This window comes from Amblyraja radiata, chromosome 18, assembly GCF_010909765.2.
Source record: "Amblyraja radiata isolate CabotCenter1 chromosome 18, sAmbRad1.1.pri, whole genome shotgun sequence".
Lineage (NCBI taxonomy): Eukaryota > Metazoa > Chordata > Chondrichthyes > Rajiformes > Rajidae > Amblyraja > Amblyraja radiata.
In genome coordinates, this window is record NC_045973.1 from 22,770,728 (window position 1) to 22,793,141 (window position 22,414).

At 45.2% G+C, this 22,414-nt stretch overlaps 1 protein-coding gene and 1 long non-coding RNA gene across 22 annotated transcripts in view; one reads left to right on the plus strand and one right to left on the minus strand.

The window, feature by feature from the left end:
* The window catches only part of pcbp4 (poly(rC) binding protein 4), a 72,846-nt gene that overhangs the window by 17,483 nt on the left and 32,949 nt on the right, over positions 1–22,414 (plus strand). For 9 of the 21 annotated variants that reach the window (XM_033036828.1, XM_033036827.1, XM_033036829.1 and 6 more), the window contains 2 exons: positions 4,374–4,469; positions 19,701–19,807. Coding sequence is in view for 5 of the 21 variants with exons in the window: in XM_033036818.1 (XP_032892709.1) it covers positions 4,374–4,469 (96 nt within the window). In the remaining 16 variants the exon portion in view is untranslated. Of the gene's footprint in view, positions 1–4,373; positions 4,470–19,700; positions 19,808–20,212; positions 20,398–22,414 lie in introns of those variants that run through there. The other 12 variants (XM_033036835.1, XM_033036818.1, XM_033036833.1 and 9 more) reach the window with 3 other exon arrangements.
* LOC116983194 lies at positions 3,378–21,628 on the minus strand. The gene is made up of 3 exons (XR_004414642.1): positions 21,488–21,628; positions 9,632–9,634; positions 3,378–3,387 (listed from the first exon to the last, which is right to left on the minus strand). It is a non-coding gene; the product is annotated as an uncharacterized LOC116983194 (long non-coding RNA).

Here is a 22,414-nt window from a genome sequence, read left to right on the forward strand (position 1 = left end):
CAAATCTTACTTGCCAGTTATCATCCCAAGCCTGAATGTTATCCATGTCTTGCTGCATGCAGAATAGGGCTATTGGTGATAAATGTTAAATGGAAAGCAAAATTGTGCAGGTGTGCCCACTTCAGAAGTGATATTAGAAGAAAGGTCATTGATGAAAGCAGTTGAAGATGGTTGAGCCTAAGACACTGCCCTAAGGAACTGCTGCGTCTGGGATGATTTGATCTAAAAATTGCAACAGATTTACTTTTATCTCAGCAGTGGAGATGTTCTCCCCACCCCTTGCCTATTCCTATTGATTACACTCTTTCCTCTTATTTCTTGACACTATATTTAATCATGTAGCCTTAATGTCAAGGGAATCTATTGTGCATCATCTCTGGAACTTGCTACTTGCAGTCTTTACTGAGAGCTCCAGGGAACCTGCTAAAGACCAATGATCTATGAATAAATGTAGATGGATACAAGGGTGATGGAAGGAAGAGTGAGGAGGGATGGAAGGAAGGGTTTTTTTACTGCAATAACCAAATTTGCAACATTATAAAACAACTGGCCAAGTAAAACATCTGTACATGGCACCTTTCATGATCTTGATAATTTGCAGTTTATGCACAAAGATCTTGAATGGTAAAATGAAGCCGTGATCTTCTGTATCACAGATAAATGTTCATCCTAGCAGAATGACTTATTTGTCCAAGATGGACAATAACAGGCCAATGGGACCAGACCCATTGCACATGCCACTATGCTTCCCTTCCCTTGGGTTCCTGGTCTAGTCACCTGCTTCAGGTTATTTGGAAAACCAGGCACAAAACATTTGTTGCCATGACAATATAGGAGACTTGCTGTTGGTATCCGGGCTGAATCAGAGCGCCTTTTACTGGTCATCACTACCCCATCCCCTTTGCTTCTACTTGGTTAAGGGTAGGAGGTTTGGTGGGGAAGCCAAGGAGAAATTTATATTTACCCAGAGGGTGATTAGACCTGGATTGTAACTGCCTGTAGGGTGGTGAAGGCAGAGACTAGGTATCCGAATGAGCACTTGAAGCAGCAACACACAAACCATGTGTTGATAAATGGGATTATCATGGAAATGCGATGCTGACTTTTGTGCAAAATACAGTGCTGGAGGAACTCGGTAGCCAAGCCAACATCTGTGGAGGGAAGTGGACACATGTCGTCTTGGGACCAGACCCTTCAGGTTAGATTAATTTTGATATGGTGCATACACAGGCCCTACAGCTCACATTATCTGGGCTCAACATTATGCCAAATTAAAATAATCTCCTCTGCCTACATGTGATCCATATTCCTCATTTCCATGCATATTCATGTGTATCTAAAAGTATTTTAAATGCCACTGTCTTCTCTGCCTCCATCACCACCATTGGCAGTGCGTTGCAGGTAGCCACCACACAGGTCTTTGTAAAAAGAAATTCCCCTGTTCATCTTTTTAAACTTTGCTTCCCTCATCGTGGAACTGTGCCCTCTAGTCTTGAAGACTTCCATGCAGGGAACGAGATTATAACTGCCTACCTTATCTATGCCTCTCATAACGTTTTCTCTTTCTATTGGATCTCCCCTCAGCCTCCAAGTTCCAGAGTAAACAATCAAAATTCATGATCCCAAAATTGAATTATTTCAATGGCAATATCTTTCCCCAGGGAACTGAAGGATCCTCAGCCCTGTACCACTTCTCCTTGCTCTGATGGCTTTCCAAGTGTTTGGTCCCACATTGCCACAACTTGATACAAGGTCTCCTTCCTAGAATGGGCTGGCCCAGATCAGGCTGCTGCCAGTTGCCCTGGACCCGTGACTAATGGACCAACAATTTGGCCACACCAACAATTTGCTCTCCTTCAGCCTTTCTCTTCCCCAAATCTTCCAGTTCTGAGAGAGCTAGAGGTGGCAAATGTTCCTGACATATATGAAGATGGGGTTAGGGGGAGATTGTAATAGGGAGAGAGGAGCACTGAGAAATGGCAATCCAGAGAAAACCAGATTCTACAAGCTTGAAGTGAAGAAATCTTGGTGAACAGTGCAAGATATCGATGTTGAATCTCACTCTGTTTGCTCGCCCTCTTCACCATTCCACTAGGCTTGCATCTGTGTTGCTCACTCTGTGAAGCTACAACAACCTGTGCTGTGCTGTAATACAGCATTGGAGCATGGTTGTTTGTCCTGCACACAGGATCACAGAGTTCACTCCTGTGACCACACTCATCCAGATTGGAGCAGTCTTGCTTATGAAAGAGACATTTGGACATTATAACAGGGAGGGTTTAGAGGGATATGGGCCAACTGCAGGCAAATAGGACAATTGGCTCTGCATGAACAAGTGGGCTGAAGGGCATGTTTCCATGCTGATTCTGAGCTCCTAGCTCTGAGAGATGCAGGAGCAGGCCTTTTGTTCCCTTGTGTCTACGTTCCCATTCAGTAAGATTGTAACTGATCTATTTCCTTGGTGCTGCTTTCCTGCACTATCCAGATTTCCTTGATATTTAAAAACCTATCAGTTCATGTTGTAAATGTACTGAGAGACCTAATCCTCCACAACACCCTTGGGTTGAGATATTTGCAACCTTGTGGTTGAGAAATGTCTTCTCATCTCTCCTGCCATTTTGAGACTGTGACCCTGGGTTTGAGACGCCCCATCCATGCAAACTGACAACTCTATCCATCCTTTCCGGTATTGAAAGCACCAGAATCATTCAGACCAGTGACTGTGCAGTTGTCCCACTGGAATCCACCCAGATTTTGGCCTCTATTTTCTGGAGTATGACTCTAAACCACAGTGACAGGACCTCAGCATCTGAGTGAGGAGAATGGGGGATGCATTCAAATTCCCAGCATACAAAGAACCATGCAGAGCACCAGGGCCTATTCTGCCACTTATTTTGCTCCTGTATCTTATAGTCTGACGTCTTGGGGAGGTGAGTGGGGGATGCATTCAATCTTCAAATGTGCAGGAGGTCGGAACGATTTGACACCTCCGGGTTTATTCTGTCATGCGATGTCCAAATTCTGCACAGTGTATCATGTGGACATGATCAAGAATGATCTAAGAACTGAAATGGTTTTAGCCGATGGGGAAGATTATGTCGGTTGGTGCTTTTTTATTATAGAAAGATTAAAATCTTGTTCTTAGTTTTTGGGATATGAAATCAGCAGTAAGTGCAGCAAAGGTGAGGTGCTGTTGCTAGTAGTGAGGGTATTTCCTTTAGGCAGGAAGTTCAAGGATTATGATACAATGTCAAGGGAAGAACAGTGATGTATTTCTAAGTCAGTGGTGGTTCTTCTGCGAGGGATACTTTTGAGTGACTTCTCATGCCCTTCATTGGCAGAGATTGTTAGTTTGGGAGGTGCTGTTGCAAAAGCCTGGGAGAGTTACTGCAGTACAGCTTGTGGGTGTTCAACGGTGTGTGCATGATGGAGGGAATACATTTTTGGGGTGAGTGAAAGGGGTGCCAGTCACGTGGCTGAACAAGATGTCGAATTGTTGGAACCTCATCTGGTTCCGTTGTTCCAATACCTTGGCGTGACTAAGCTCAGGCTCGGCCATCGTTTCGCTGAACACCTCTGCTCAGTCCGCCTTAACCTACTTGATCACCCGGTTGCTCAGCACTTTAACTCCCCCTCTAATTCCCAACCTGACTTTTCGGTCCTGGGCCGCCTCCATTGTCAGAGTAAGGCCCAGCGCAAATTGGAGGAACAGCACCTCATATTTCGCTTGGGTAGCTTACACCCCAGCGGTATGAACATTGACTTTTCTAACTTCAAATAGCCCTTACTTTCCCTCTCTCTCCATTCCCTCCCCCTTCCCAGTTCTTCCACCAATCTTACTGTCTCCGACTACATTCTATCTGTCCCGCCCACTCCCCTGACATCAGTCTGAAGAAGGGTCTCGACCCGACAAGTCACCCATTCCTTCTCTCCGGAGATGCTGGCTGTCCCACTGAGTTACTCCAGCATTTTGTGCCTACCTTCGAATTGTTAGTGTTGCTCTTCTTACTTCAGGCAACTATAGATTAGTTTTCTATAGATTAAAAAAAAAAGCCAGGATCGTGCTCCTGACTTTTCTGTAAATGACAAAGTATCTTTGGGATGTCAGGAGATGAGCTCCCCTCTGCAGAATCCCCACCTCTGCCCTGCTATTGTGTCCATCTACGTAACTGATCCAGTTTATTTTCAGGTCAATAAGGACCTCTGGTGAGAAGCTCTCTTGCTGGAGATGGTCATTGCATGACTTGTTTGCTCTGTTAAATAGGGTATTGAACCAAATTAGAAATAGCACAAAGACCTGAAGTCCTCCCCTCCATATGTTTATAGCTTGACTCTACTGTTGCGACTAGTAACCATTTGTTCCTACTTTGCAGCCCCATTATCCTTTCGTCTGAATTCCAACAACTTCCACGTGGAACTTTGTCAGAACCTATTGGACAACTAGCTACACTGTGCCCGGATCGCCACAGGTTGGTCATGTAACAGATTTTAACGAGATTGGTCAGGTAGAACTTTCTGAATCTATTCTAGCTCCTGTTAACCGGGTTATTGTAATGATGGTTCTCCAGTTTATTACTGATCAATTCAAATATTTTGTATTAGATATTGGGCCAATGAATGTGTGTGTGTGTGTGTGTGTGTGTGCACATAATGTGGAAATCCCATTAGCCTGGCCTGAATCCACGGGGAATATGAAAGTGCAGATTTTGGCTGAGGTCTCCGCCTCGCCATTATATTGAGATGAAAACTAATCTCATTTACAGCCTTTTAGCTCTGCAACGGCATCTGGCACAGAGCTAATCCTGGTTCAGCATAACAAGGTCTCTGTGTACGCAACCCAGTTTTCTACTGAAGTCCTGCCGATTGTTCACTCCTTACAGCACAAAATCCATTTTGCACCCCTGTTGGATGTGCACTAGGTAGCAATACCAAAAGATAGAAATAACAAAAGATGCAGCAACGGAATCTTGTTGGGAACTGATGAAAAATAATGTTTGGTGCAGTTCTAGCTGCACAACCCCACTGGAGCACAATCTCCAGTAAAGCTCCTCGTCAGGGCGCCTCTGACACGTACATCGGATTAGCGGAGCTGGGATGAGTGATACAGAGTACAAATCAGTGTACGGATTAAAACAGATCAGTGTATCCAGCACTGATCTCATCTCCTGGCCACGTGATGTGCCCCGTGCTGGGTAGTTTCACTGCAGCAGGTCAAGCAGGCACCTTGCAACCACCTTCCTGAGGACATTTGGGGCAATATCTGTCAGCATTGTCAAAATCCCATCAACCAATTGTATATATTTTTTTAAATCAGGGTGTCAGGAGCATGTGAAGGCTGAATAAAGTCTGATCTTGATCAAACACATTTGATCAAAACAAAAAGTCTGACCTTGTCTTTCAGTATCTGCCAATAAGCGAGTTCGGTATTCCGACTGCGCATGGCCAGGTTATAGGTCACTAGCTATAAATAGTCTCAGCAACGGTGGTGCTGCATTGTGTGCAGGCTTGCTTTTCATCCGTGGTCAATAGACAATAGGTGCAGGAGTAGGCCATTCGGCCCTTCGAGCCAGCACCGCAATTCAATGTGATCATGGCTGATCATCCTCAATCAGTACCGCGTTCCTGCCTACTCCCCATATCCCCTGACTCCACTATCTTTAAGAGCCCTATCTAGCTCTCTTGAAAGTATCTAGAGAACCGTCCTCCACTGCCCCCTGAGGCAGAGAATTCCACAGATTCACAATTCTCTGCACATGGTATTGGGGGTAGGGTGTTGACATAGATAGAGCTCTAGGGGTTAGTGGAATCAAGGGATATGGGGAGAAGGCAGGCAAGGATTATTGATTTGGGACGATCAGCCATGAACACAATGAATGGCAGTGCTGGCTCGAAGGGCCGAATGGCCTCCTCCTGCACCTATTTTCTATATTTCTATGTTTCTCTGTGTGAAAAAGTGTTTCCTCATCTCCGTTCTAAATGGCTTGCCTTAATTCTTAAACAGTGGCCCCTAGTTCCGGACTCCCCCAACATCGAGAACACGTTTCCTGCCTGTAGCGTGTCCAAACCCTTAATCTTATATGTTTCAATAAGATATCCTCTCATCCTTCTGAACTCCAGAATATACAAGCCCAGCCGCTCCATTCTCTCAGCATATGACAGTCTCGCCATCCCGGGAATTAACCTTGTAAACTTGCGCTGCACTCCCTAAATAGCAATAATGTCCTTCCTAAACTGCACACAATACTCCAGGTGTGGTCTCACTAAGGCCCTATACAACTGCAGAAAGACCTCTTTGCTCCTATACTCAACTCCTCTTGTTATAAAGGCCAACATGCCATTTGCTTTCTTCACTGCCTGCTGTACCTGCATGCTTACTTTCATTGACATGAACAAGGACCCCCTAGATCCCGTTGTACTTCCCTTTTTCCCAACTTGACACCATTTAGATCATAATTTGCCTTCCTGTTGTTGCTACCAAAGTGGATAACCTCATATTTATCCACATTAAACTGCATCTGCCATGCATCTGCCCACTCACCTAACCTGTCCAAGTCACCCTGCATTTTCATAGCATCCTCCTCACAGTTCACACTGCCACCCAGCTTTGTGTCATCTGCAAATTTGCTAATGTTACTTTGAATCCCTTCATCTAAATCATTGATGTATATTGTAAATAGCTGTGGTCCAAGCACCGAGCCTTGCGGCACCCCACTAGTCACTGCCTGCCATTCTGAAAGGGACCCGTTAATCCCTATTCTTTGTTTCCTGTCTGCCAACCAATTTTCTCTCCATGTCAGCACCCTATTTCCCCCCCCCCCCCCCCCCCCCCCCCCGAGTGGTCAGGATCGGGCCCGACGCTCCGTCGCTGCGGGTGCTGTTGAGTTGCCTGTCCAGGGTGGCCCTGAGCTGGCGGGGCGGTCCTGGACTTGCAGCCGCTAGCTCCAGCTCGGCTCTGCCTGTCCCGCCGGGTTGGCTGGCAGCCATCCACCACCACCCCCCTCCCCTCAATCCGACACCGAGATCCTACTGAAGGTGGGCAGCCACCGGCCCTGCTCGAAGACGGGCGACTCGGACCCACCGCTGCTGCTGGAGTCGTCCTGGGTGGAAATGGTTATGGAAATGGGGCCGAAAATTACCCATGAATCTGCCCATGACCGTACTACGTCTTTTTCGTCGAGTGGTCTATCTTGCTTGCTATAGCATCTTTGTTTATCACTATCTCCACACTTCCTGCCTGACTCTTATCTGCCAATCAATTCTTCCTTGGCCATTTTCACCTATCACTTGTTAGCTCTTGCAAGTGGGAGATTGCAACCTTCACGTGGCCCACCCTGTTTCGACTAATGCCATCAACCCGACGTGCACAAACAAATAAATCAAATAGAACAAGTTGACCTACAACTTTAGACTGTGCACACCATACGCAAGAAGTCTCCCTATCTCTTTTTACAGGCTATTTCCCCCATATCCATTCCAGATGAAGGGCCTTAAGCCGAAATGTCACCTGTCCATTCCCTATACAGATGCTGCCAGGCTGAGAAAGACTTAATTAAGCTGCCTACAACTGAAGGACAGAAATTGATCCTTTCTATTTACTCTGAGGTTGGGGGGAAGGGTTAACATAACACTGTCCGCTTCCATGGAGCTGCTGTAGGGATGGCTGACAATTTAAGTTCCCAGGCATCCATATCGTCAGCAACCTAACCTGGTCCTTACACATTGCGTCAGGAAAGCTGGATATATTGTCAGGGATGGCCATTCCTTTTCTCTCTTCTACCTTTAGGGATAAAATACATGAGCTTGAAAACCTAGATGTCCATACGTGACGGGTTCTTCTCCACTGAATCAGCCTCCTGAACCAAGCAATTTTTTCACTTCCCTTTTCCTAAATGCTGCCACTTTCAGTTATTCCATTGTTGCACAACTTCACATTACCCACAGTCTTTGTGGCATTCTGCTGTTTTGTGTTTGCTGTTGTATTTATCGTTCTATCTATCATTCATTACCATATATACTATTTACTCTGAGCTTCATGCAAATAAGGAATTGTTACAATAAACTAATCTGCCTCGGATCAAGCTTTAGATACAGATGTTAAAGAGATTCTAAGAGCTGGAAAGGATTAAGCAGAATATCCTAGAGCATGGAGACATGGTGACCTGAAGCGATGAATATCAGGGATTGAGCAGCAGAGCTGATAGAGCTGCTGCTCACAGTGCCAGAGACCAAGGCTTGATCCTGACCTCTGTGCTGTCTGTGTGGACGTTCTCCCAGTGACTGTGTGGGTTTCCTCCGGGTGCTCTGGTTTTTATCCCACAATAAAAAGACATGTGGGTTTGTAGAAAGTGGGATAACATAGAACTCGTATGTACGGGTGCACGCTGGTCAGTGTGGTCTCTGTGGGCTGAAGGGCAGTTCCATGCTGTATCTCAAAACTAAAGGGATAAAGAAGGCCAGACACTGGAGCATTTCAGGGGTCAAGGGTTGGAAATGGGGAAAGGCAAAGCATGGAAGATTTAAAACTGAGGTGTGTTGGGACCATCTATCAATGTACCTTGGCAAGCAATGGTGAATGGAATAGTGTGAGTTGGACAACAGCAGAAGAGTTGTGGATGATGCAAAATTCACGGTGGGTGGTCATGTAAGCTCTGGAACAATAATCCAGAGCTAATAAAGGGAGGAGGAGGACAGCCAAAGATGCAGGGAGGTGGTAGCCATAATGACCACTATGGATCAAAAAGATAATGTTCATACTCTGACTGTTATTAACTTGCAATGGTTAATGGGAAACTCTGACTCTGAAATCGCTGGTATTAATATAAATGTTTACCTGGTATTTGAAATTGGGGCAACGTTAGATTTTGTTGAGAATGCAAGATACAAACCTCTTCTAATCAAGCCATCCCTGAAGATCTATCATTTTTATTGATGCCATTTCTGTTTGTCGCAGACTGTTTACAAAAAATAAATTATCAATTCAACTGTTAGATCGCATCACTGCCAAGAATGTACAAAGTGAATAAGATCTGAAATCACCTGTAACCTGTCGTAAAACAATGTTTGGAGCACATCACTGTGGCCACACAATTGTGGCCTACTCGTAGATATGGAGGTATGGAGTAAAGATATGGAAGAAGCTCTGAATAACAAATATTGTACGCTACTCAGACCACCAGCCACCCTGATGTCTTCAAGCTGTTGGCTATAATAAAAAAAAATCTTCAAGCAGCACTTAAAGTGTTCCTGCACAGATATGTGCTGGAGATTGAAGGGGAAGGGTCAACGTGGCAGGAGATTAATTTCTCTGAAAGTGTTTCATGAGAGGATTGATTGGGAACCTGAAACCAAGTGTTATGCAGGAAATGTAACGTCGTCAATTATGCACGAGACAAGCCTGGAGTGGAGATGAGCCATCTCCTTGCATATGATGTAATGCGTTATGGTGAAGGCTTACATACTCAATGTGCACTGTAGTGGCATAAGAATCCTCAGCCTCCTGACTCATAACATTCACGTGACTCCACTGCAGCTGTGTAATGGAAGTGATTTTCTGAAGTTAACAGGATAATCTGGGATTTTTTCTTTTTCTTACACCTCCGAGGAAATTGTAAACAAGTTATTTATGTTGCACGCCCTCTGTCCTCTCCCTGTCAGTCTGGTTCAGCTGCAGTGGAGTCACGTGAATGCTATGAGTCAGAAGGCTGAGGAATCTTATGCCAATACAGTGCACATCGACGATGTAATCTATTGTGTAGATGCGCCATAGAAACCATACTGTCACGTTGCTTCAGCTTGGTTTGGGAACTAATCTGCCCAAGACTGCAAGAAATTGCAGAGAGTTGTAGATGTAACCCAGTCCATCATACAGACCAGACTGTCAGTGAGGCCCAAAGCAAATCGGAGGAACAGCACCTCATATTTTGCTTGGGCAGCTTACAATCCAGCGGTATGCAAATCGACTTCTCTAACTTCAAGTAACACTTTCTTGCTCTCTCTCGCCCTCTATCCCTCCCCTATCCTAGTTCTCTGACCAGTCTGACTGTCGTCCTGATTAAATTTTATCTTTGTCTGCTTCGTTGTCAGCTTTCCCTAGCTAACAATGATCTATTCTACATTTCCCTTTATCTTCGTCCCCTTTTCTCACCTTACCCTTCCACATCTGTGCCTCTCAGTCTGAAGAAGGGTCTTGTCCTGAAATGTCACCCATTCCTTCTATCCAGAGATGCTGCCTGTCCCTCTGAGTTACTCCAGCATTTTGTATCCATCTTCAGTGTAAACCAGCATCTGCAGTCCCTTCCTACACAGTCCTTCCATATTGTGGATATTGAACTATATCTCTAGAGCTGTTGCGCTACAATGCTGATACTATTGTATTCTGCACTCTATCTTCCACTTTACTCCACACATTATACTCTTTTTTTCTTGATTGTATACATGTATAGCATTATCTGATTTGATTGGTTGGCAAGTAAAGCTTTTCAATGTACATAGGTGCATGTGACAATAATCCTAAACATAAACCAATCTAACACTGCAGATCTCTGGTCCATCTTTTTGCATAGATCCTGATGGGTGGATATAACAAAATCCAAAGCAGATCTTGAAGATCAACTTGGGAATACTTTCCAGTGCCGTGATCAATGTCTTTTTTTACTTACTGCCTTTCTCTCTGGTTGTTTGCTGTGGCCATGTTTCTGATGTTATGGCTGTAAGTGCCTAGTGACCTTTTACAACAGTGAAACATTGAAAAGGTTTATTTCACTTGTTCACACCCGATGTAGCACGAGACGATCAGTAGTCGAGCGAGGTGTTTGTGCTGGGGTTCCATTGTCAGAGCCTGGGGTGAAGTGTGTCCAGTATCATGCTGGAATAACTCTGCTTGTCCGGCAGCATTTGTGGAGGGAATGAAGGGTCCCGACGTGAAACATTCATATACATTCCCTCCACAGACGAGGCCTGACTTACTGAGTTACTCCAGCACTTTGTGCTTTGCTCATGATTCCAGCATCAGCAGTTCCATGCGTCTCGTATAATTGCTTTTGACTCTCTGTCAGAGTCTGTGTTCAAACTATCTGCAGTATTCCCAGTGACCTTTTGTCGTTTCCCCCCCCATGGGGAGCCTGTTCCCGGGGCGGGAATGGCCAGATGTCTCTGCTATTGTTTGCAGTGGCCGGGTGGGAGGATCGAGCTCCGGCTGACAGATGCCGTTGGCCCACGGTGCGCTGCTGGGTCTGTGCTGGTTTGGTGCAGTGGGGCCCGGCGGCAGGCAGTACAGAGACTGCTGGAGAGCGGCAGGCAGCCTAGCGCCCAGGCCATGGAAGGCAATAACCCCATGCTGTGAAGCAGCTGACTCCAATCCAAACAAGTGCACACTCATTTCCTCCACTACCCCTGTCACATTGGTCCTCTGTATACTCAAGTATATATTTTCTATTCAAAATAAAGTTCATTTTTGAAAAAAATATTAATTTCCCACCGCTCTCATCACTGAGCCCTCAATTTTCCCCTCTAACCATCTCCCTGTCCTCTAACCATACCCCTCCCTCCAGCTTTACGTATCATTCCTCATCTGACACCCCTTTGGCTCTTTTTCACTTCTAGCCTTTGTCACCTCCACCCATTTTTCAATCGCCCCTCCTCACCTGTATCACTTGCCATAGATTTTGCTCAACCCCTCTCATCCAGTTTTCTTTCCCCCCCCCTCCCCTCCCCGGATCAGAAACGCCGCCTGTTCATTCCCTCCACAGGTGTTGCTTGACCCGCTTGAGCATAAAAGTCTCTAAAATGCTCAAGCGATAGGTATCTCTGCAGTGACGAGGTCAAGGGTGGCGAGGGTGTAGTTATCTCTGACCATTAAGCGGCGAGGTGGCAGGAACACAGAAACCGGGTGGTACATTGTCCTATTTAAAGTCCGGCATTATTCTGGGAAAGCAGCATGAAGGAGGAGCAGCAATAAATCTTGCGGTTACCAGCAACCTGAGGAAAAGGTTCCGAAATACAGGCCGTAGCTTTGTGCATCGGGGCATTCATTTGATTGTCCTTCGAACTGGGAATTACGGTGATGATGTGGTGAAACGTGGGGGTTTAGGACACATTTCCTGGTTCCGGGGTCTTGGCCTGCAGATCCCACTGGCGCCACCGCAGTTGGCTCACGAGAGGTCTGCAAGTATTAGACTGTGTAACGGGTGTGTTTCCTCACATTGGAGCAGGTAGACTTGAAGGAAGGGAGGGTTGGAGTTGTATTGTGCCTCTGGGGAAGGCGTCCACCATTAAGGACTGAGATGAGAACAAGATTTGAACTTTTGGAGTTCTGCCTCAGTGAGCCACGATGCTCTGCGATGTGGTCTATTCAAATCGTAGGTCGATTGGTTAATCAGTGTGGACTCGGGTTGAACTGGAAATATGGATGGTAGTTCATATTTGAATACAAATATACAAATATGATCTGCTTTGATCATCTTGAATCATAGAACAGTCACGAGTTGAGGAATGTAATGAGTTTCTTGATGTACTGAACATCTCTGGCAAGGTGTGGTAAAAGTGTCAGCCAGCTAACATTCCTGAACCGTTTTCTAGTGTTGGTTGTGGGCAGTTGATGGTTTAAGTGAAGGTGCTGACTGATAACAACGTCTCCAACAGTCCCACAATTTATTGTTGTTTTTAAAGATAGTCCTTGTATGGCCTATTCTCGAGTTCGCCCCATCAAATCCACCCTGGCCCTTAACTACCCATTCACATGACCGCATTTTTTTTACATTCTCCCCACAATTCCACCATCTCCCCCCCCCCCCCCCCCCAGGGTACCCCTCAGCCGCTCATCTGCACACTTGGGACGGTCACAGTGCATTAAGATGTTGGAGGAAACCTGTGCAGAGAAAACCTGCAAACTCCATGCACAGGGTTATGGAAGTGAGGATTGAATTGGAGCTGTGAGGTAGCGGCTCAACTAGTGACACTATCTGTGCTTGAGCTCCAACCAGAGCAAATTTATTTCCTCTCCCCACCTTATCAACTTCCTCTATTTATCTTTATCTTCCCCTAAGCATCTTTACTTATGGAATCCAACCTTTTGCTATGTAATATTCTTCTAATTCAACCTTTACTTTTCTCACTTCATGGCATTGGACGTAATTTGTCACCCAGGTGGGTTTTAGAAACATAGAAACATAGAAATTAGGTGCAGGAGTAGGCCATTCGGCCCTTCGAGCCTGCACCGCCATTCAATATGATCATGGCTGATCATCCAACTCAGTATCCCGTACCTGCCTTCTCTCCATACCCTCTGATCCCCTTAGCCACAAGGACCACATCTAACTCCCTCTTAAATATAGCCAATGAACTGGCCTCAACTACCCTCTGTGGCAGAGAGTTCCAGAGATTCACCACTCTCTGTGTGAAAAAAGTTTTTCTCATCTCGGTTTTAAAGGATTTCCCCCTTATCCTTAAGCTGTGACCCCTTGTCCTGGACTTCCCCAACATCGGGAACAATCTTCCTGCATCTAGCCTGTCCAACCCCTTAATAATTTTGTACGTTTCTATAAGATCCCCTCTCAATCTCCTAAATTCTAGAGAGTATAAACCAAGTCTATCCAGTCTTTCTTCATAAGACAGTCCTGACATCCCAGTAATCAGTCTGGTGAACCTTCTCTGCACTCCCTCTATGGCAATAATGTCCTTCCTCAGATTTGGAGACCAAAACTGTACGCAATACTCCAGGTGTGGTCTCACCAAGACCCTGTACAACTGCAGTAGAACCTCCCTGCTCCTATACTCAAATCCTTTTGCTATGAAAGCTAACATACCATTCGCTTTCTTCACTGCCTGCTGCACCTGCATGCCTACTTTCAATGACTGGTGTACCATGACACCCAGGTCTCGCTGCATCTCCCCTTTTCCTAATCGGCCACCATTTAGATAATAGTCTGCTTTCCTGTTTTTGCCACCAAAATGGATAACCTCACATTTATCCACATTATACTGCAGCTGCCAAACATTTGCCCACTCACCCAGCCTATCCAAGTCACCTTGCAGTCTCCTAGCATCCTCCTCACAGCTAACACTGCCCCCCAGCTTAGTGTCATCCGCAAACTTGGAGATATTGCCTTCAGTTCCCTCATCCAGATCATTAATATATATTGTAAATAGCTGGGGTCCCAGCACTGAGCCTTGCGGTACCCCACTAGTCACTGCCTGCCATTGTGAAAAGGACCCGTTTACTCCTACTCTTTGCTTCCTGTTTGCCAGCCAGTTCTCTATATACATCAATACTGAACCCCCAATGCCGTGTGCTTTAAGTTTGTATACTAATCTCTTATGTGGGACCTTGTCGAAAGCCTTCTGGAAGTCCAGATACACCACATCCACTGGTTCTCCCCTATCCACGCTACTAGTTACATCCTCGAAAAATTCTATAAGATTCGTCAGACATGATTTACCTTTTGTAAATCCATGCTGACTTTGTCCAATGATTTCACCACTTTCCAAATGTGCTGCTATCCCATCTTTAATAACTGACTCTAGCAGTTTCCCCACTACCGATGTTAGACTAACTGGTCTGTAATTCCCCGTTTTCTCTCTCCCTCCCTTCTTAAAAAGTGGGGTTACGTTTGCTACCTGCCAATCCTCAGGAACTACTCCAGAATCTAAAGAGTTTTGAAAGATTATTACTAATGCATCCACTATTTCTGGAGCTACTTCCTTAAGTACTCTGGGATGCAGCCTATCTGGCCCTGGGGATTTATCGGCCTTTAATCCATTCAATTTACCCAACACCACTTCCCGACTAACCTGGATTTCACTCAATTCCTCCAACTCCTTTGACCCGCGGTCCCCTGCTATTTCCGGCAGATTATTTATGTCTTCCTTAGTGAAGACGGAACCAAAGTAGTTATTCAATTGGTCCGCCATATCCTTGTTCCCCATGATCAATTCACCTGTTTCTGACTGCAAGGGACCTACATTTGTTTTAACTAATCTTTCTTTTCACATATCTATAAAAACTTTTGCAGTCAGTTTTTATGTTCCCTGCCAGTTTTCTTTCATAATCTATTTTTCCTTTCCTAATTAAGCCCTTTGTCCTCCTCTGCTGGTCTCTGAATTTCTCCCAGTCCTCTGGTATGCTGCTTTTTCTGGCTAATTTGTACGCATCATCCTTCGCTTTGATACTATCCCTGATTTCCCTTGTTATCCACGGATGCACTACCTTCCCTGATTTATTCTTTTGCCAAACTGGGATGAACAATTTTTGTAGTTCATCCATGCAGTCTTTAAATGTCTTCCATTGCATATCCACCGTCAACCCTTTTAGAATTAATTGCCAGTCAATCTTGGCCAATTCACGTCTCATACCCTCAAAGTTACCTTTCTTTAAGTTCAGAACCATTGTTTTGCTGAGCGTGGCAGAGGTTGTGGGTTGCAGCTAGGTGACTTGGACAGTCGCTGTCAGCAACATTTTCATGGGGCTTGACAGGGTAGATGTGGGAAAATGTTTCCTCTGGGGGGGGTGGGTTCTGGAATCTGGTCATAGTTTATAAATAAGAGACCAGAATTGAAACAAATTTTGAAATTTCTTCACAGGGTTTGAATCTTTGGATAGACACAATGCTGGAGTAACTCTGGCAGCATCTCTGGATAGATGGAATGGGTGATGTTTCTGGCCTCGACCCGAAACGTCACCCATTCCTTCTATCCAGAAATGCTGTGTGTCCCGCTGAGTTGATCCAGCATTTTGTATCCATCTCCGGTGTAAACCAGCATCTGCAGTTTGTGCAAAAGTTAATGTTTTTGTTCTAAGACCCACACTTAATTTGGCTGCTTTAATGGTTGCTACAGACTCTGCCTGCACTCTGCAATCTTCTGGTAACAGATTGTAAAGAAAATGCCAGGCTAACTGGGGAGAAACCAATTTTGTAGATGATTCTTTGACAACATGACTAACCCTTCCAAACATAAGTTACTCTCGGCTAAAAATTCCTTGATGCATCTTAAATTTCTCCCCTGTCGACACCCAACAAGCACAGAGCAAGGGACAATTGTCATCAGAGTTGGTACATTGGAAGTTCCATTTTCAGAGTTCCCTTTTCAGAAGTTTTGACCTCTCACCTTGGATTGGGTCATCTGTTGACTTTGACTCTTTCTCTCACTTCTACAATCTCCTTCATCCAACGAACACTTTTGAATCCTTGGATATCTATTTCATCCAGGTGCATCACCCATAATGCTTCTATCCTAGTTGTATTGGTAGCTCCTGCTGTCTTCCAAGAATTGCTCCTTTGTTCACTCCATTCATCATCAAATGCTCTTGGCTCTTCACAAACATTATTAGTGATGTTTTCCAATGTACCAACGAGATTGATCCCTGGGATGGCGGGACTGTCATATGAGGAAAGATTGAAAAGGCTAGGCTTGATGTCACTGGAGTTTAGAAGGATGAGAGGGGATCTTATAGAAACATATAAAATTATAAAAGGACTGGACAAGCTAGATGCAGGAAAAATGTTCCCAATGTTGGGCGAGTCCAGAACCAGAAGCCACAGTCTTAGAATAAAGGGGAGGTCATTTGAGACTGAGGTGAGAAAAAACGTTTTCACCCAGAGAGTTGTGAATTTGTGGAATTCCCTGCCACAGAGGGCAGTGGAGGCCAAGGGATATGGGGAGAAGGCAGGCACGGGTTCTTGATAGGGGACGATCAGCCATGATCACAATGAATGGCTGTGCTGGCTTGAAGGGCCGAATGGCCTCCTCCGGCACCTATTTTCTATGTTTCTACCTTGGCATTCAGTTTCGACCTTGCTAACCGTTGACCTTTTTTTTCCTCTCGCAAGTTATCGGTCTGCTTGTTTAACTTCCACAGTTACATGAGCAGAACATTAGGAACACTGGAGGTTCCTGCTGCATAATCCATTCCTTAGCACCAACTCCATCCCTCATCTGAGGCTGAAGGAGAGTACTTGCAATATTGGTGTCTTATTTAATCATAAAATGGGCTTTAGACAATCTAAATATCACCACTGAGAATGCCTAACCTGGCAGAGAATTTGGCTGTTCATTGGCTATTGCAATATTCACCATGCCTTTTGGCTTCCAATGCCTGACTATTTTGTAATATTTTCTAGCTCTTTAACCTTCATTTGTCTCTGCCTCTCATTTTGATCTCTTGATCATCCCTGAATGAATTGCTCCACTATTTATGATAATGCCTTCATCTGTCAAGGCTCCTAAATCTGTATTTAATTCCCTAAATGCTTACCCTCCTCTGTATTTACTCTTACTTTGAACACAATTTAGAAAACCCAGTAAACTTTGATTCAATGTCTCGTGTGTGTGTGTGTGGCTCCGTTTTATCTTTGATTTGAACGTGTTCCTGTGAGTGATTGCTGCATTAAAGGTAGCTGCTGCTTCCTGCGTTGGGGTTCTCTCCACCCGCAAAACAGGTCTTTGTTTGAAGGAATTCAGTAAAATTGCACCCTCTGGAGAGCCTGCCGCAGCCCTTCCCCAGAGATGGGAATGGAAAGGAAACCTCCAACTGAATAATCTATGCCCAACAGGAAGGCAAATTAATGCATCAGTACAACATCGAAGACTTGGTTGATGGCAAAAGGTTTCAGCACACAGTTGATATAATTTGTGGATTTTCCTGGTTCCTTTATTTGACCTTCAGTTTCCAGCTATCCTGTCAGACAGGTTTGTTCTGCCCCTGTCTCCTTTGGTTTTATAACTAATATTAAGCCATTCAAAATAATGTGGGTAAAGAAAAATGGAGGCAATCATTTAATGCACCAATTACTTTCCTCCTGGGCTGTTACAGCAGTGTCCAGAACATTAATCTTTAATTGCTACAGACTCCTGAGTGCTCCTGGAGCACTGCCAACCTTTCACTGACTAGAAGATTGGGTTACACAGAATTCACGAGCATAGAAGCAGCCTATTCACCCCTCCCACTATTTGCAACCTAATCCACTTGAGCCATTTTCTATCTTCCTCTCATCCCTATCAATGATTCCTTCTTCCCTTGCATGCATCAGTGTTCTGTTGAAATTGTTTCCGTAGTCACGAGAAGCCATGTTGATTTGGAGGGTTGACGGCTCCGGGTTAACTAACGCTTGTGGCCACTGTATATGACCTTGCAGTTGGATCAGGTGTGCCTGATGGTATGCTCCAGGGACATAGCCTCTTGACCTCCCAGGTGCCTACATCATGTAGGATATTTGCCAATACAAGTTCTTAAAACGGTGCAGATGCTAAGGTCTTGATGTACTCAAAATGATGGTTTGCATTCAGAAAGGACAGGTTGCGTCAATGTGAAGAGAAAGGGATTATTCCATATATAAGTCGTGACAAACTGGCATTCTCTCCTCTGCAAATCTGTGGACATTGGGGATAACAGCATCTTTTATCTAACATTCATACATATTTAGCGGAGATATGGAGCAAACGCCTTCATACAAAGTAATTTAATTGAATGCCAGTATAAGATTGAGGGGCTGAATAACCCGCTCCAGCATCACAAATGCAAGCACTTCCCACACTGGGTCCTTGGGATCCTGTAAGGTAGCTGTAGTCTGTGTTGTTTAGTGGTAATAACAGGCACTCACACACACGGACATGTTTAAATACAAAAGCCACAGTTTAATTTACAGCCCACACCATTTGATCGTCCATCAGATCAATCAACAGCCAATGCTAAGGACTACTGGCACCAAACAGGCATGGAATGGTAGTTGACTTTAGGACATATACACACTTACAAGTATGCTTGTGTGTTGGTGCATCTTCACTAATGCTTAGATATTGCTTGCAAATAAATAGGATGGTGAGGGTGGTGTTGGAGTGATGAATGTGTTACGTGCAGCCTGGGGAAGGCTGGAGTGGGGGTGGGCAGACCTGTAGCTCATGGTCTAACTGGGCTTTAGAGTCAGAGGGAGATGCCCACCAAGTCCGTACTGTCCATCAGCCATTCATTCACAGTAATAATACATGAATCCTTTGTCATTCACCCCTACATTCTGGTCAACTGCCCCCAGATTCTACCACCCACATAAACACATGGGACGATTTACCCAGGTTAATGAATCTATTAATCAGCACATCTTTGGGAAGTGGGAGGAAACCGGAGGAAACTCACTTGGCCACAAGGAGGACATGCAAACTCCACGCAAAGAGCACCTGAGGTCAGGGTTGAACACGAGGCATTAGAATTGTGAGGCAGTAGTTCTATTAGCTTCACCACTATGAAGCCCCTATGAAGTTGGAGAAGAGTCCATGCAAATCTGTGCCTGAATTGAAGACGTTTATTTTTGTCTCTGTTCAAAATGGCCACGTAAGGTGGTGACCCTTGGTTCTTAATTTAAGGGTCAATGTCATTTCTACCTGTCCCGTCCTGTAAGCAGGCCTGGGTTCATGGAAGGAGGTCAGGCCCTGCCTTACACTGTGGCCCCTTGTGTGAATATTAGACAAGCAAAGCAAGATCCCATGGAGGCCAGAAGGAAATTTGTCTCTTCGGACATCCTGCAAAAGTAACTGAAGCCGAGGGACCAATAAGAGTAAGAAAGATACCAGAAAGGAGGAAGATCAAGCTAGGGACTGCTGTGGGGGGGGAGGGGTAATCCAAACAAGCACTGGCAGATGCTGAATATGCAGAAAATGCCAGAACTGTCCAGATGCCACCACCTAAAGAGTTGACTCTCTTTCTCTCTCCACAGAAGCTGCCTGGCCTGTTGAGTGTTTCCTGCCTTTTGATATTTACCAGTGTTTGAAGGTCGGGGAGTTTGAGTGGAGCCAAAGGGTTCTTGGCAATAACCCTCACAAGGTGCCTTTCATTGTCAATTTGTCAGTAGTTGTTTCGATTTAGAGATTCCTTTTATTAATTTGAGAAATAAATACATCTCGTAACTTGATCTAATGTTATGTATCTAATGTCTTGTGTGGTCGGTTGTTTATAACAGTTGTGTACATTAATTCATTTAATCTGCTAACTATCTTTGACCAGTCAGTTTTTACTACTGAGCAAAAACAAACTGCTGGAGGAAATAAGCGGGTCCGGTCGAAAAGTCGTCAATACGTTCCCTCCAGATATGCTGCCTAGATTCAAGCATCTCTTGTGTTTTTAGTTTTGACTTCCAAAGGGTTAAAGCGAGAAAAAGACAAGAACTTTTGTCACCGCCCACTTTTTTTTTGTTGAGCTGTGGGGAGGAGCTCTGTGTCTCTTTGTTAATGTTAGCGGAACCGTAGCTGTGAGAAAGACGTGATTGTAATATCAGGAGGACTGTGCGGCTGAGTGAATCCGTGCGCTCAGAGCTGCTGGCTTGTGTGAAACCTCCCGATTCCAGGAAGTGAGTGAAGTCGCTGGCACCCACGGCAAAGGTAGCGCGCTTTAAAGCAACAGCTCCAGATCGAAAGGTAGGATAGCTCTTGGACAGGAGTTCCCAGTGGGTTCCAAAACCTGACCCCTAAAATTGCTCTCTCTCCCTCAAATGGGGCCTTCAACACTTCCCAATTTCTTGACTCAGGAACCTCCCTTTCCCCCACCACCCCCCCCCCCCCAAAGAAAACCCTCCCGCTGTTTCTTTCTGACACCCAATCCCATTATCTTCATTGTTCAGCTTTGTCCGAAGATGCATTTGCTGCGCTGTGGAGGTTATATAATGACCCCGCTGGGTGTTTGTATGTGTTCCTCACGCTGGATTGCATGAAGACTGTTAGATTGTGGATGGCTTGGGGAGACCAATTCTTTGTGTGCGAGAGAGAGACGGGGGGGGGGGGGGGGGGGGGGGGGGTAAGGAGAAAGGAGATATCAGTCGCTGCCGTGATGTGAAACTTTCACTCATCCCCAGGTTTACTTACAGCTATCATTTGGGAGAAATGTGACAGAGGCTCTTTAAAACTGCGAGTTGGGCAGAGAGGCCCCTTAATGCAACAATGCAACCGAGTGACAGCTGTACTGTCAGAATGCGGATAAGCCGCCCGATTGAAGGATAAGCCCAAAGGTCACTGCGGTCACCTTCCATCGCCCACCTGCTTCTGCTTTATTCATTTATCTGCTTTCCTCTAGATTCTGATGATTAACAACTGCTGCGATGCCATAAATCAGTGGCCTATTCAAGAGAATTATAGGGGGAGGAAAGAGAGAGAGAGAAATAGAGAGAGGGAGCTGACTACAGCTCCCGTTCACTGGCTTTGCACTACACTTAGTCAGCTGCTGGGTGAGAGGCATCCTGTCTCCGTGGTTGCCCCTGACAGCAACACTGAATAACAGCTTCACAAGAAGGAATCTTTTATTAGTAGCGTGTTAGTGCAAGTCACATCTGGGCCTTTGTATAGTTTTGTCTATTTACCTGTATGCCTGAGGTCACCAGGCCAGCCTTGGTTTGCTAGGAGGGTTGGGTCCCACCCTGGTATTCCAGGACTGGAAAACAGGATGTTGTTGATGTACGTGATTAGTCAGAATGGACATGATGGGCTGAAAGGCCTGTTTCTATATCCGTCTAACTGAGGGTGGTGCCATTTTTTGGGTGGCTTGTTAAGAGGAAGCCTTGTTTCCTCATCAGTGAATATAAACAATCCAATATTTTCTTACAACATACTCGATGGGCTAAATGTCTTCCACTATGTCAGCTCACAGCAACCTCACTCTGCCAATAATTTTCCCTGTGACCATTTGTGATGTGGTATGAAACAGGAGCACCTGGGGAGAACCCACATGGTCACAGGCAGATTATGCAAACTGCACAGACAGCACTGTAGGTCAGGACTGAACACAAGTCATTGGAGCTGTGAGGCAGCATATCTGAGCTGAGTGCCACCATTCCATCCAAAGCATTTCAGAGAAGAGCAAAGGAGTTCTTGCAATGTTCTGGTTAATATGTATTCCTCATCTATCATCATGAAAGTATGTTGTCTGGGCAGTATCACTGTGGAATTTGCCCTCTCCAAATTGGCTTCAATAATACTTAAAGCATTTGGCAACAGATGGAGTTATGAACATTGCTGGGAAATACAAGTTCCTGACTCCTAATGGGCCTGTCCCACTGTACGAGGTAATTCAAGAGTTCTCCCGAGTTTCTCCTGATTCGAACTTGGAGAATTACGGTAATAACCGTTCGTAGGTACTCGGGGGCTCTTGTGGACATTTTTCGCAGCGCTGAAAAAACTTCACGAGTTTCCCGAGTTCCTGCCATTAGCATTACGAGCCGCTACGAGACGTCCCCGAGCTCCGACGTAGCAGCTACGTACATTCTACGTACTTACCACGAGTTTGATTTTTTTTAAACTCGGGAGAGCTCTTGAATTACCTCGTATAGTGGGACAGGCCCATAACTGTTCAGGCTAAAATTTTGACCTGAAGTGTCTGCGATCTGTTCAATCTGAACTCTAGTTTATATATTTTTTAACCTGATGGCAATCCATCATGCTGTGG